Raw genomic sequence first — 12,816 nt, 5'->3', positions numbered from 1 at the left:
ATTGATGCATGTGTCAGTCTCCCAGCTATTCATGTCCATGTATATTCTTCACCAAGACTGCCCACAATTTCATATCCAGGAAAGGCTAATTATAACAGCCTATCCATCAGTGGCAGCATGGCACTCCAATGACAGTAGTATCTCAAGAGGCTGATAATTAGAGCTCAAAGAGTGACAGAGTCTATTGTCAGCTACATGCCTAAAATCAGTGTGCCTAGACTATTTTTCATCTTCCTTATTAGTCCATGGTTTAGGTATGGTGATTACACATTAATCACTAGATTTCAACTGAGCTCAGTATTGAAGGACCTGTTTTCCCTATCTGTTAGATGCAGTGACCCAATGCAGTGAACTTCAATTCTCTGTAAGCGAGCTTTACTCTGCATCCATTCCTGTTGTACCCAAGTAGGGAAAGCCCAATGGGACAATATAGTGAGCTCTTCTCCCTTAAAATAATTTGTACTGCATCTGATTTGTCCATGATTGATGTGACTGTACAGGGTAAAATCTTTTTATAGATTAGGCCATTAATTTGAATGAATGAAGGGCGCTGGTGTCTGTACGTTGTCATATTCTCTGTAGCAAAGGCAATGTCACTTACCAGAGCCAGATCCACACCCTGGAGAGAGCTGCCCATTGGAGCAAGTGCACATATTTGGTCTGGAGCAGAAACCATCACCGCAAGTGTTGCGACAAATGGCTGGACAAAAGTAAAAGGATAAACACTTCAGAAAGTGGCAGTAGGGTGCAAAGCAATCAAAGAAATAATTAGCTGTTCTTTGGCTGCCTTTAACTCAGCTAAAGCCATATTTTTTTCCAATTTATGGCAACTCTCACACTTAGTGATGTTACACCTATAGAGAAAGAATAGTTAAGTTGATTCTGAGGTTAGATTTACACTGACATTATGGTGGTATAAATTATACCAAGCAGTCCCATGATGATTGACACATTTTATTTTTAACACAATTTTTCTGTTATCAAAGAGTGACTTGCTGTGTGTGGCTCTGCTGGATGGTGGTTATTTACCTTTGATCTTTTCACTGGCTGGTAATACTCATAGTTTTCTTGGACTGTTTCAGCTAATTAAAGTTGTGGATTGAATGAATGGGAGGAAGAGGAGATTCAGTCGGTTGGATAGGCAAGGGAACAAACGTTAATGGTGGAATGAAAGAATAGCGCTAGAGGGAAGAAAAAAAATTAATCCCTAAATTTGAGAAGTTAAAAACAGGAATATTTACAATCTGAAATTCTAGCAAAAAATATACTTGAAACATATTGGCCTTTGGAGTATTTGGAGCTGGAGCCAACGAGGTTGCCCTCACAGCTGCGGGACGTTGTATCAGAGTGTCAAAGGTAATGTTAGAGGTTGGCAACTGTGACAGACTAGGCTAAGAGCCGATGTGTGCACACACACAAACTTAACACAATTTGGAAATTGTTAGGCTATCTTCAGAACTGGATGGTGGTGTGGAGATACGTCTCTACCAAATGAGGTGTAAGGCGCTCACTCCCTCCACTAGCCTGCAGGATACCCTGGGCAAGGTGTAGCACCTACTTAGCCCCCAGATCAGGGTCACATGAAGCCGTGGGAGCGGTGGTGGATGGTCCTATGAGCAACTGGTGTGTATCACAAATCCTGGTTATGCAATGACTGACAGCAGACAGATAATCACTGATGAGTATTGAAAATGACTGGGGTCATCCATCTTGTAAAGACACCACCCAGAAGAAGGCAAATCACTTCTGTAAAGTTTGCCAAGAACAATCATGGTCATGATTATCCACGTCATACAACATGGCACATAATGATGATGATGATCTTCAGGACTAAGAAGATGATCTTCAGAACATAAAATAAAGAGGCTCACTATTTCCACTAAGTTGGCAGTACTTACGCACAATACATTGGTTACCACCAGGTAATGTTTTCCATCCAGGACAGCAATAGGAGTGAAATCGAGATCCGCATACATTAGGTCTGAAAGAAAAGTAAATACAAAGATTACATGGACTTCTCTAATACCATTCCACCTTTGTTCATAGCTGCTTGTTATGGTAGGGTGTAGGCTGGGACAGAGCTACAGCTTAACTCCTTCCTGTCACTGCCTGTGCCATATTTGTAAAGGGAAGGGATAGGTTTACCTATGTAATTTCCAATGCAGCTTTACTTTACACGCCCTTCTTAAAAGTTCAATCTCTGTTTTGTTTCAAAGATGTGGAATATTGCTTGTCATAAGCAACTACAGGAAATGTTAAAAGTGTGTAATGGTACAATCTTCTCTCTAAATTTGCTTTCGGAGCAAATACATTAATACAGGAGGGTCCTGATGAAGGGTTTCGGCCCGAAACGTCATTACTACCTCCTTCCATAGATGCTGTCTGGCCTGGTGAGTTCTGCCAGCATTTTGTGTTTTTATTTATTTCCAGCATCTGCAGATTCACTCATGTAACCCCATAAACAAGGTAACTTTAGTTTTTGTCCCCAAGTATTCATGCAGCTCACTTCCAGAACATAGAGTCGTAATCACATCGAACTCAATCCCATTCCTTGACTTGTACAATAGGATGTGCCCTGAGCAATTCATCAGTATTCAACTCTCCTTCCAATACTTCAGCGTTTGCATACAAGATAACGTAACTACTTGGTATTATATTGAACGGGAGGAATTGTTCTCAGTGTTAATAGGTGTATTACTGTTCCTTCACTTGGTGGCACTTAGGTGCATCTGTCGACATTAAAATAGAATTTTGTAGCTCTCACTTATCAGAATTCCCTTCTCAGGCAGAAGGTAAAATTGAAATATTTCCTTATTGGGGCCCTGATCACATTAGCACTATGGTCATGTGAGAATGCAAGGAAGACTGCCATCTCACCTCCCCCCACCCCCTAGTTCACTCTCCTGCTGGTAAAAGAATGGAGAACATTCCTATAATGTCAGTAATTCCAGCCAATTTGATGGGTCATAAGGATTCCCAGGTTCAGTGAGCATTAGGGTGCACAGCTGAATCAGCCTTTATTTGACAAAGCCCAGCTGTCCATACTACTTACCTGGCTTGAGTAAGCGAAATAAATGCTGAATTACTACAGCTCATTTCAACCAAGTATCAACATCACATAATTTATTACAATAAAACATTATGGTAGCACTTAATGATGTTGGAATGACCCAGGTGATTTAATGAAGGAATAGCAGAAAGTTAATCTGACTGCATGGAAAATGAAAGAGACTTAGTTAGACTGTGATGTTCAGGGAAATCTGGTATGCATTCCTCTCCAGCAAAGAACTGGCAAGTATTCCTCTTCTAGGAAATGATAATTAGCTCAAAATATTTGTTGTATTAATTGGAAACTATGCACTGGGAGAAATACCTAAAGGAAACATTCAGAGATCAAAATAAATTTATTATTCAAAGTACATATATGTTACCAAATACTATCCTGAAATTCATTTTCTTGCAGGCATTTACAGGAAAATAAAGAAATACAATAGGATTTCTGAAAAACTATACATAAAGGCTGACAAAACAACCAAATGCACAAAAGAAGACAAATTGAGAAAATAAAGAAAAAATACAGAGAGCTTGAGTTGTAAAGAGAACTTAAAAGTCCATCTTTAGGTTGTAGAATCAGTTCAGAGGTGTGGCGAGTGAAGTTATCCACGCCGGTTCAGGAGTCTGACGGTTGTAGAATAACAATTGTTTCTAAACCTGGTGGTGTGGACCTAAGGCTTTTGTACCTCCTGCCTGACGTTAGTAGTGAGAATAGAGCACAGCCCGGACGGACATTCTTAGATAATGTATACTGCTTACTTGTGGCAATGCTCCATACAAATATGCTCAATGGTGGCGAGGGTATTACCTGTAATGGATCAGGCAGTATCTGTAATTTGCAGAAGGTACCCAGCTGCAAATTGTCCAAAGATTCAAGAAGGCCTGATTTAGTATATATGTTAGGCATGAATCCAGCAGTTACAGGAACAATTGTTCCACTGTAACGTCGCAGCTGTGCTTTGAGCTGGTAAAATATATTATTTTGGTAAATCCTGAAAGATTATGGCTTTGTAACATGAGTTTGCTGAGGTGCCAATTGCTTTTAGGTCTGTGGTTCTGGAATTCTTTTTGTTTTCTTATATACCTCACCACTAGTGACCTTAAAGCCCACAAATTTATTCAAGGTTTAGGTCTTCTTTCCTAGAATCTTCCCATGCAGCTTGGCATTACTGCTATGATACTGTTTGAAACACTTTGCCAGATGCTATGGAAATTATTGCTGCTTCAAATTTTCCATTTCCAGCTTACATCAAATATATAACCAGTCAACTCAAGAGAAATAGGTAATTGATTGCTTATTGTTGTATGATAGTTTTCCAAGCGTAATTCTTAATTACAAGTTTTAGATCGAAACATACTATGTTCTTTTTTTAATTGTAATCTTTGGTAGAAATCTCTTGCTTTAAATCCACACATCTAGACATCAGGACAGTACTGTATCAAACAATCTTATAACTTTCTAGTTATATTTAATTTGTATTACTATATGGATGTCTTACATTGTATGAAATCAATTCATGATCAATAATCTGCAAAGAACAAGAGCAAGAACTAAAGGACAGCTTTCACCTTACATTAAAGATGGAATGAAAGGATGAGGTAAACCATTCTGTACTGATTCAAGTTTGAGGTTTAATAGCGTCTTTTATTGCAGGGAGAAAGAAAAATATGAAAACAACAGCATTGAGATAGTTGATGTAAAGATATTTGGAATAGAAGGTAATCTGAATTTTGATCTCAAAAATATGAAACTAGAGCAAAGCTAAGAAGCAATATCTTGCAGTACTATAAGTAAAAATGCATGAAGAACATAAGCAATGGTTAGCAGATCTCCTAGTGTATCATGAAATATAAAATCAGCTTGTATAATCATTGGTTCACACCAGAAAATTAATGTACGATCAGGAAAGAGCAGAAACTGGTGTCCTGTATTTGTTACTTCGAAAGTGATTCTAAATTAGATTTATGACTTATGCCTCATATAAAATAAGCTATTTTAGCAAGAGCTCATAAATACTGGCAACCAAGTAGAACTATTATCAAGCAAAAAATAAACTGCTGGAAGAACTCAGCAGGTCAAGAAATGAGTGCTTGATGGCTCCGGGCTGTGGAGTTTAGAAGAATGAGGGAGGGAGGGATCTCATTGAATATTGAATTGCCTTGGTAAATTGGATGCTAAGAGAATGTCTCCAACAGCGGGGTGGGGGGGGGGGCAGTCTAGGACCAGAGGGTACAGTCTCAGAATACAAGGATATCCCTTTGGAACTGAGATGAGGAGAAATTTCTTTAGCCAGAGGCTGCTGAACCTGTGGAATTCATTGCCACAGACGGCTGTGCAGGCCATTAGGTATATTTAAAGGGGAGGATGCTAAGTTCTTGATTAGTAAGGGCATCAAAGTTTACAGGGAGAAGACGAGAGAATTAAGTTGAGAGGGGTAATAAATCAACCATGATGGAATGGTCAAGCAGACTAGATAGGCCAAATGACCTAATTCTGTTCCTATATCTTATGTCAGTCTTACAGTCCTAAGGGTCATATGAGGAGACAAAGGGACCAATGCAAGAGACAAACAGACCAATATACATGATACACTAAGCTCTTTCAGCAGTTTATATTTTTGCTCCAGATTCCAACATTTGTGGTTTCTTGCAGAACCATTGTCAAACCAAGTTTCTCTTAGCTTGGATTCAGTTCCAACATTGTTAAAATATTTTAAATGTTGACATATATTGGCTTTATCTCTAAAGTAAACTCAGTGCTAATTTTCATCTCAATATTTTCACTAGTGGCATATTAAATTGAGTTATTGCCATGGGCTTCGTTTTGCAAGAACTCATGTGAGTAGTTCTGATGTTTTATTGATCCATTGTAAGGTACGGATTGACCCCATTGTAACTCAGACTTTGAGTCTTTGGAGGACTCAAAATCTGAGGAACAGAAACATAAACACAAGAGATTCTGCAGATGCTGGAAATCCAGAGCAACAGACACACAATGCTGGAGAAACTCAGCAAGTCGGGCAGCATCTATGGAAATGAATAAACAGTCGATGTTTTGGGCCTGGACCTTTAATCAGCACTGGAAAGTAAGGAGGAAGATGCCAGAATAAAAAGCTGGGGGAAGGAGAAGAAGACAAGCCAGATGGCTAGAAACATAAATAGAGCATCATTGAAATGCGAACACCTGAGTATTTTATATCAACAGAGTGTTGATAATTACAATTAGCCTCAAAGCAATGAATTAGGGAGTGCATTCATTGAACTAATGAACCTTTTTACCTGATCACTAGTAATACTGCTCGAAAGTGCATGCATTGGGTTTAGGATCAGACTCAATGACATAATCTCCAGCATGGAAGAACATATTAAGGATCAGAATGCCTGATTCTTTTCCAGAAAGGGAATGTGTGCATGGTAGCAACCATTACTTTTAAAAAAGCATTTTGCAGGAAAACCATGCCAGGGAATAGATGACTGAGACTCCTGAGGCTGAGACACCTCGCCGTTTCCCCAAGATTGTGTACCTTCATAATTATAGCAAAGCAAGCTTCTACCTTTTGCATTTAAAATTCAAAAGCATAGTTGCATTGTACAATAGAATCTCTAGCTCATACTTTTGTCAAGATGAATGATATCGTCTGGGCCAATGTGATTTTCAAAAACCCATGTACAGTCGGCCCTCCCTATCTGCAGGGAACTGGTTTCGGGAACCCCGTGGATACCAAAAAACGCAGATACTCAATCAGTGGACTTTAGGACCCGATGGAGCTCTGGACTTTATTTAACCTGTCTCAGTGCAGTGGACTTTAGGACCCAGCAGAGCTCCAGATCCGGCGCCCCCAGTGTTTCTGTTCCAGAAAACAGTCACGATTGAAAATAAAGTAGAAATAACAAAGCGATCGGAAAGAGGTGAAATGCCATCAGTCGTTGGAAAAGTGTTAGGCTACAGTCGGTCAACGATCAGAACAACTTTAAAGGATAACAGATAAAGTGAGAATAATGGAACATGTGAAAGTCCTGCCCCGATGAAAGCTACAATTATTACTAAGAAACGCAGAGGTTTAATTATGGAAATACATACATTTCTTAAGTGTTTTATATACATAGAAAGGTAAAATATATACTATATACTAAGAAAAACATTTGATTGACACTAAATAATACCGGATGTACCTGTTACAACTTAGAGAACTTCCGTTTTTTTTATTCCCAATCCGCAGTAACCTATGCACATCCTCCCGTATACTTTGTCATCTCTAGATTACTTATAATACCTAATACAATGTAAATGCCATGTAAATAGTTATACTGTATTCTTTAGGGAATAATGAAAAGAAAAAAAGTCGGTACATGCTCAAGCAACAAGTGCTGGAGAGAGAACTTCTGGGTTTTCACGATCCACGGTTGGTTGAATTCGCACATGCAGAACCCGCGGATAAGGAGGGCTGACTGTATTTATAAACTGCAGCTCTCCAAGAGCTTCAGGTGACTGTGTTAGCAATACTGTTAGGAAGCGTGGGAAAGGTTTACTGGACTAATAACTACAAAGGTTGGGTCGCCTTTAAAGAAAAGTTTGGATCAGCTTTGGCTTTTAAGTGCTGGGGTTTGGGAAAGTGAGAGGTAACATAGAAGATCCTGAGGGATCTTGACAGGATACATGTGATGCGGATATTTCTTGTTGAGAATCTAGCAGTCATCATTTAAGATTAAGGGATTGCCCATTTAACACAAAGGTGTAAGAAAATTGTTCTTCTAAGTGGTTATGATTTTGTTATCATGTATATTTCGACCCTTAAGTTACTGGTAAGCTTCCCTGTAAGTTACGTACTGAGCGTAATGTAAGAGAGGATTCTGTACGGATGACTTACAAGCCAACTAAACAACTGCATATTTGTTCCTCACTTCTCCGTCTCTCTTGTGTGTTATTATTGGTCATCCAGTGCCCCAGTACCACAAACATAACAAATGGCGACAAGGTGACAAGTCCTCATGTCATATTTACTGTTTTGCTCCATTCTGCAAGAAAAGTCCATGTGCAACACTGACATTGTACCACTGCATAATGTGGGTGTGCAAAAAGAAGGTATGGCATGCTGCGGGAAGTGTGGTGAGTGAAGATCTTGAGCAGAGAGAATGTGAACAGGACAATTAACTTAAACAATTAAGAGAGGGAGAGAGAGAGAGTGTGATAAGACTAGTTAACTTTTCTGGAACGAGATTGTGTTTGAAAATGGTGACAATGTATGGAAGTACGGGCTATATGACGAAACAACAGAGCAATGGAGTTGATATACTGAAATATTTGAGTAGTTTGCACTGGAAAATCAAATTTCAGATGATATTTGTGTTCCAACTTTTCTGACTGTGATAGGTGCAAAAGCTTTAATTTGCACAGTCTAATGCAACCTGCTAAGCCTGATGATAAGCTTCATGAGAACATAGCTAGTGTTAAAGGACCACTATTCACATAAACCTTTGATTATTGTTGAGAGGTTTAGATTTCATTAAAGGAATCACGAGGAAGGTGAGTCTATTTCACAGTTTGTGGCAACAATCTGAACACTAAGATTTTGGGCAGCCACTGAATGACACGCTACGTGATAGACTCAGATGAGGTCTGCGTAGTGAGGCAATTCAGAAACATTTGCTTACATAAGACTAACTAACATTACAGAAGGCAACTGAGATTAGTACATCTATGGAGATGGCAGCTAAAGAAGCACATCTTCCCAAGATCATAAATTTTCTACTGACTTTTAAGAATAAGACACCTATTGGCAATCAATGTTACTGTTGTGACAAAAATAATTATTTAGCAAAAGAATGTTGGAATAAGGATTTAGATTGCTGAAGCTGTGACAAAAAGGAACATATTGAGCGCACACACCTATAAAAATAAAAAGACACAGTCAACCAAAAACACTGTAATAAAGAAAAATTACTTTTGGGAAAACAAAAATGGAACATACTGAGGACAGAGTGAATGTCCTTCATGTGTTTTATCTGTTTAAGGACACAAAGGTGGCTATTGGGTGACCCCACAGATGGATGGGATCAGTGAGGATGAAGGTGTACACAGGTGCTGGTGTCAGAGATAGTTTACAAGGAGAAATTGCAGCATCTCACCCCAGAAGGGGCAAGGTTTACTTTAAAGACTGACATTGGTGAGGTTGTCCCAGTGAGGGGAGTAGTACATGTTACAGTGGAGATCAACGAACAGAGAAAGAAACTTCCACTGTACATTGTTAAAGGTAATTCTCCAGCATGTCTGGGCTGCTCGTGTCTGGAGCAGTTCAAAGTCAACTGGCACAAAGTTTGCCTGATTGGTGGGAGCACTGGTCTACCAGAAGTAGTGAAGAAACATGCAGAAGTATTCAATGGAGAACTGGGCAGAAGGAAAGGAATCACTGTCAAACTGGCCATTAAGCCAGATACGACACCCAGTGAAGGCTATACCTGTTCCATACATCCTCAAGTCAAAGGTAGAGGCTGAACTGGAAAAACCGATCAACAGTAAGGTATTGGAACCAGTGTATGTAAGTAAATGGGCAATTCTACTGGTTCTGTCCTAAAAAAGGATGGGTCTTTAAGACTTTGCGAAGACTTCAAGGTAAAAATTAACCCAGTTCTTACGGCTGAGCAATACCCTCTTCCCCTCATTGTTGACCTTTTTGCAGGATTAGCTGGAGGACAGACTCATGTCAGGTGTACTTGCAGATGTATGTGGAGTCAGAGTCTCAGGAACTGTTGCACATAGTGACTCAAAAAGAACGTTCAGGTACCAAAGACTTCCGTTTGCCATCACATCAGCTCCTGCATTTTTTTGGCCAGCAATGAACCAGATCCTGAGTGGATTGACAGGGGTGCAATACTGTTTGGATGACTTACTTGTTACTGGGGAAAATTAGTGTGAGCACCTACAAAATTTGGAAGCTACACGACAAAGACTCAAGGAATATGGACTAAGGATCTGGAAGGATAAGTGTGAATTCTTTTGACCTTCGATTGAATATTTGGGCCATGTGATAGACAACTCAAGGCTTCACAAGGCACCAAGAGTGGAAGACAATCATTGAGGCTCCATCGCCACTGCATGTAAGACAATTAAGATCTTGCTTAGGACTACAAACGTACTACGCAAAGTTTATTCCTAAACTAGCTAGCATGCTGAAACCATTTCATGAGCTTTTAAATAAATTAACACACTGGCAGTGGACAATTCACTGTGAGGAGGCTTTTAAAAAGACCAAAACAGATTTGTTACAATTTGAAGCACTCAGGCACTTCACCCTGTCATTGCCCATACAGTTGACCTGTGACACATCACACTAAGGTGTGGGGTCAATTATCTCACACATCATGCCATCAGGTGAAAAGAGTCAAACTGTTTTTGCATCAAGGGCACAAAGCAAGGTAGAAACCCAGTATGCTCAGATTGAGTGGGAAGCACACGCAATTGTCTTTGGAGTTAAGAAATTTCACCAATTCTCTTAGGTTGACGATTTACAGTACTGACAGGTCATCGTCCCTTGATGTCAATTTTTGGTACAGATGCTGGCATTAGGGTCCTTCTCTGGCTGCTAGTCAAATACAATGTTTGGCTCTGTTACCATCTGCACGCCAGTACAGTATAAAGTACAGGAAGTCCAAGCAGCATCCGAATGCTGATGGACTACCCAGACTTTCCTTAGCTGTTACAGCTCCAGAGCCATCCCCGAAAGAGATCTTTTATGTCAAGGAAGTACCTACAGCTCTGATAACTGTAGAGAAGGTCTCAAAGCACACATGTACTGACCCTGTTTTATCTAAAGTGCTGGACAGGGTAACTCATGAATGGAAGGGAGAGCCAACCGTAGAATTGAAACCTTACCAGGCTCCATGGAAGGAGCTCACAGTGCAAGCAGGATGGTTACTATAGGCTACCATGTAAAAAAGCAAGTGCTTGACAAGCTCCATGCAGTACACTTCAACATAGTGCACATTAAAGACACCGCATGCAGTTACTTCTGGTGGCCAGAATTCATACAGAAACATAGAAAATAGGTGCAGGAGTAGGCCACTCGGCCCTTCGAGCCTGCACTGCCATTCAGTATTCACTAAGGAGAAGGGTATTGAATTGTGTAAGGTGTGGGAAACAAGTAAGAAGTTATGGAACCTATGACAATTAAAGAGGTGGAAGTACTGGCGCTTTTAAGAAATTTAAAAGTGGATAAATCTCCGGGTCCTGACAGGATATTCCCCAGGACCTTGAGGGAAGTTTGTGTAGAGATAGCAGGAGCTCTGACGGAGATCTTTCAGATGTCATTAGAAACGGGGATTGTGCCGGAGGATTGGCGTATTGCTCATGTGGTTCCATTGTTTAAAAAGGGTTCTAGAAGTAAGCCTAGCAATTATAGACCTGTCAGTTTGACATCAGTGGTGGGTAAATTAATGGAAGGTATTCTTAGAGATAGTATTTATAATTATCTGGATAGACAGGATCTGATTAGAAGTAGCCAGCATGGATTTGTGCGTGGAAGGTCATATTTGACAAACCTTATTGAATTTTTTGAAGAAGTTACGAGGAATTTTGACGAGGGCAAGGCAGTGGATGTAGTCTATATGGACTTCAGCAAAGCCTTTGACAAAGTTCCACATGGAAGGTTAGTTAAGAAGGTTCAGTCGTTAGGTATTAATGCTGGAGTAATAAAATGGATTCAACAGTGGCTAGATGGGAGATGCCTGAAAGTAGTGGTGGATAATTGTTTATCGGGATGGAGGCCGGTGACTAGCGGGGTACCTCAGGGATCTGTTTTGGGCCCAATGTTGTTTGTAATATACATAAATGATCTGGATGATGGGGTGGTAAATTGGATTAGTAAGTATGCCGATGATACTAAGGTAGGAGGTGTTATGGATAATGAGGTGGGTTTTCAAAGCTTGCAGGGAGATTTATGCCGGTTAGAAGAATGGGCTGAACGTTGGCAGATGGAGTTTAATGCTGAGAAGTGTGCGGTTCTACATTTTGGCAGGAATAATCCAAATAGAACATACAGGGTAAATGGTAGGGCATTGAGGAATGCAGTGGAACAGAGAGATCTAGGAATAACAGTGCATAGTTCCCTGAAGGTGGAGTCTCATGTAGATAGGGTGGTGAAGAAGGCTTTTGGAACGTTGGCCTTTATAAATCAGAGCATTGAGTACAGAAGTTGGGATGTAATGTTGAAATTGTACAAGGCATTCGTAAAGCCAAATTTGGAATATTGTGTACAGTTCTGGTCACCGAATTATAGGAAAGATATCAATAAATTAGAGAGAGTGCAGAGACGATTTACTAGGATGTTACCTGGGTTTCAGCACTTAAGTTACAGAGAAAGGTTGAACGTTAGGTCTCTATTCATTGGAGCGTAGAAGGTTGAGGGGGGATTTGATTGAGGTATTTAAAATTTTGAGAGGGATAGATAGAGTTGACGTGAATAGGCTGTTTCCATTGAGAGTAGGGGAGATTCAAACGAGAGGACATGATTTGAGAGTTAGGGGGCAGAAGTTTAAGGGAAACACGAGGGGGTATTTCTTTACTCAGAGAGTGATAGCTGTGTGGAATGAGCTTCCTGTAGAAGTAGTAGAGGCCAGTTCAGTTGTGTCATTTAAAGTAAAATTGGATAGGTATATGGACAGGAAAGGAGCGGAGGGTTATGGGCTGAGTGCGGGTAGGTGGGACTAGGTGAGATTAAGAGTTCGGCACGGACTAGGAGGGCCGAGATGGCCTGTTTCCGTGCTGTG

General features: G+C 40.2%; 1 protein-coding gene across 1 annotated transcript in view; it reads right to left on the bottom strand.

The window, feature by feature from the left end:
• The window catches only part of fbn2b (fibrillin 2b), a 274,386-nt gene that overhangs the window by 236,389 nt on the left and 25,181 nt on the right, over nt 1-12,816 (bottom strand). Inside the window, exons 2-3 of the mRNA XM_059991505.1 lie at nt 1,899-1,981; nt 602-700 (exon numbers count right to left, since the gene is read on the bottom strand). Coding sequence (XP_059847488.1) covers nt 602-700; nt 1,899-1,981 — 182 coding nt within the window. The remainder of the gene's footprint in view (nt 1-601; nt 701-1,898; nt 1,982-12,816) is intronic.

This window comes from Hypanus sabinus, chromosome 16 (genome assembly GCF_030144855.1).
Source record: "Hypanus sabinus isolate sHypSab1 chromosome 16, sHypSab1.hap1, whole genome shotgun sequence".
In the NCBI taxonomy this organism is placed as follows: domain Eukaryota; kingdom Metazoa; phylum Chordata; class Chondrichthyes; order Myliobatiformes; family Dasyatidae; genus Hypanus; species Hypanus sabinus.
The sequence above is the reverse complement of the archived record's forward strand: the minus strand, read 5'-3'. Positions and strand labels throughout refer to the sequence as shown.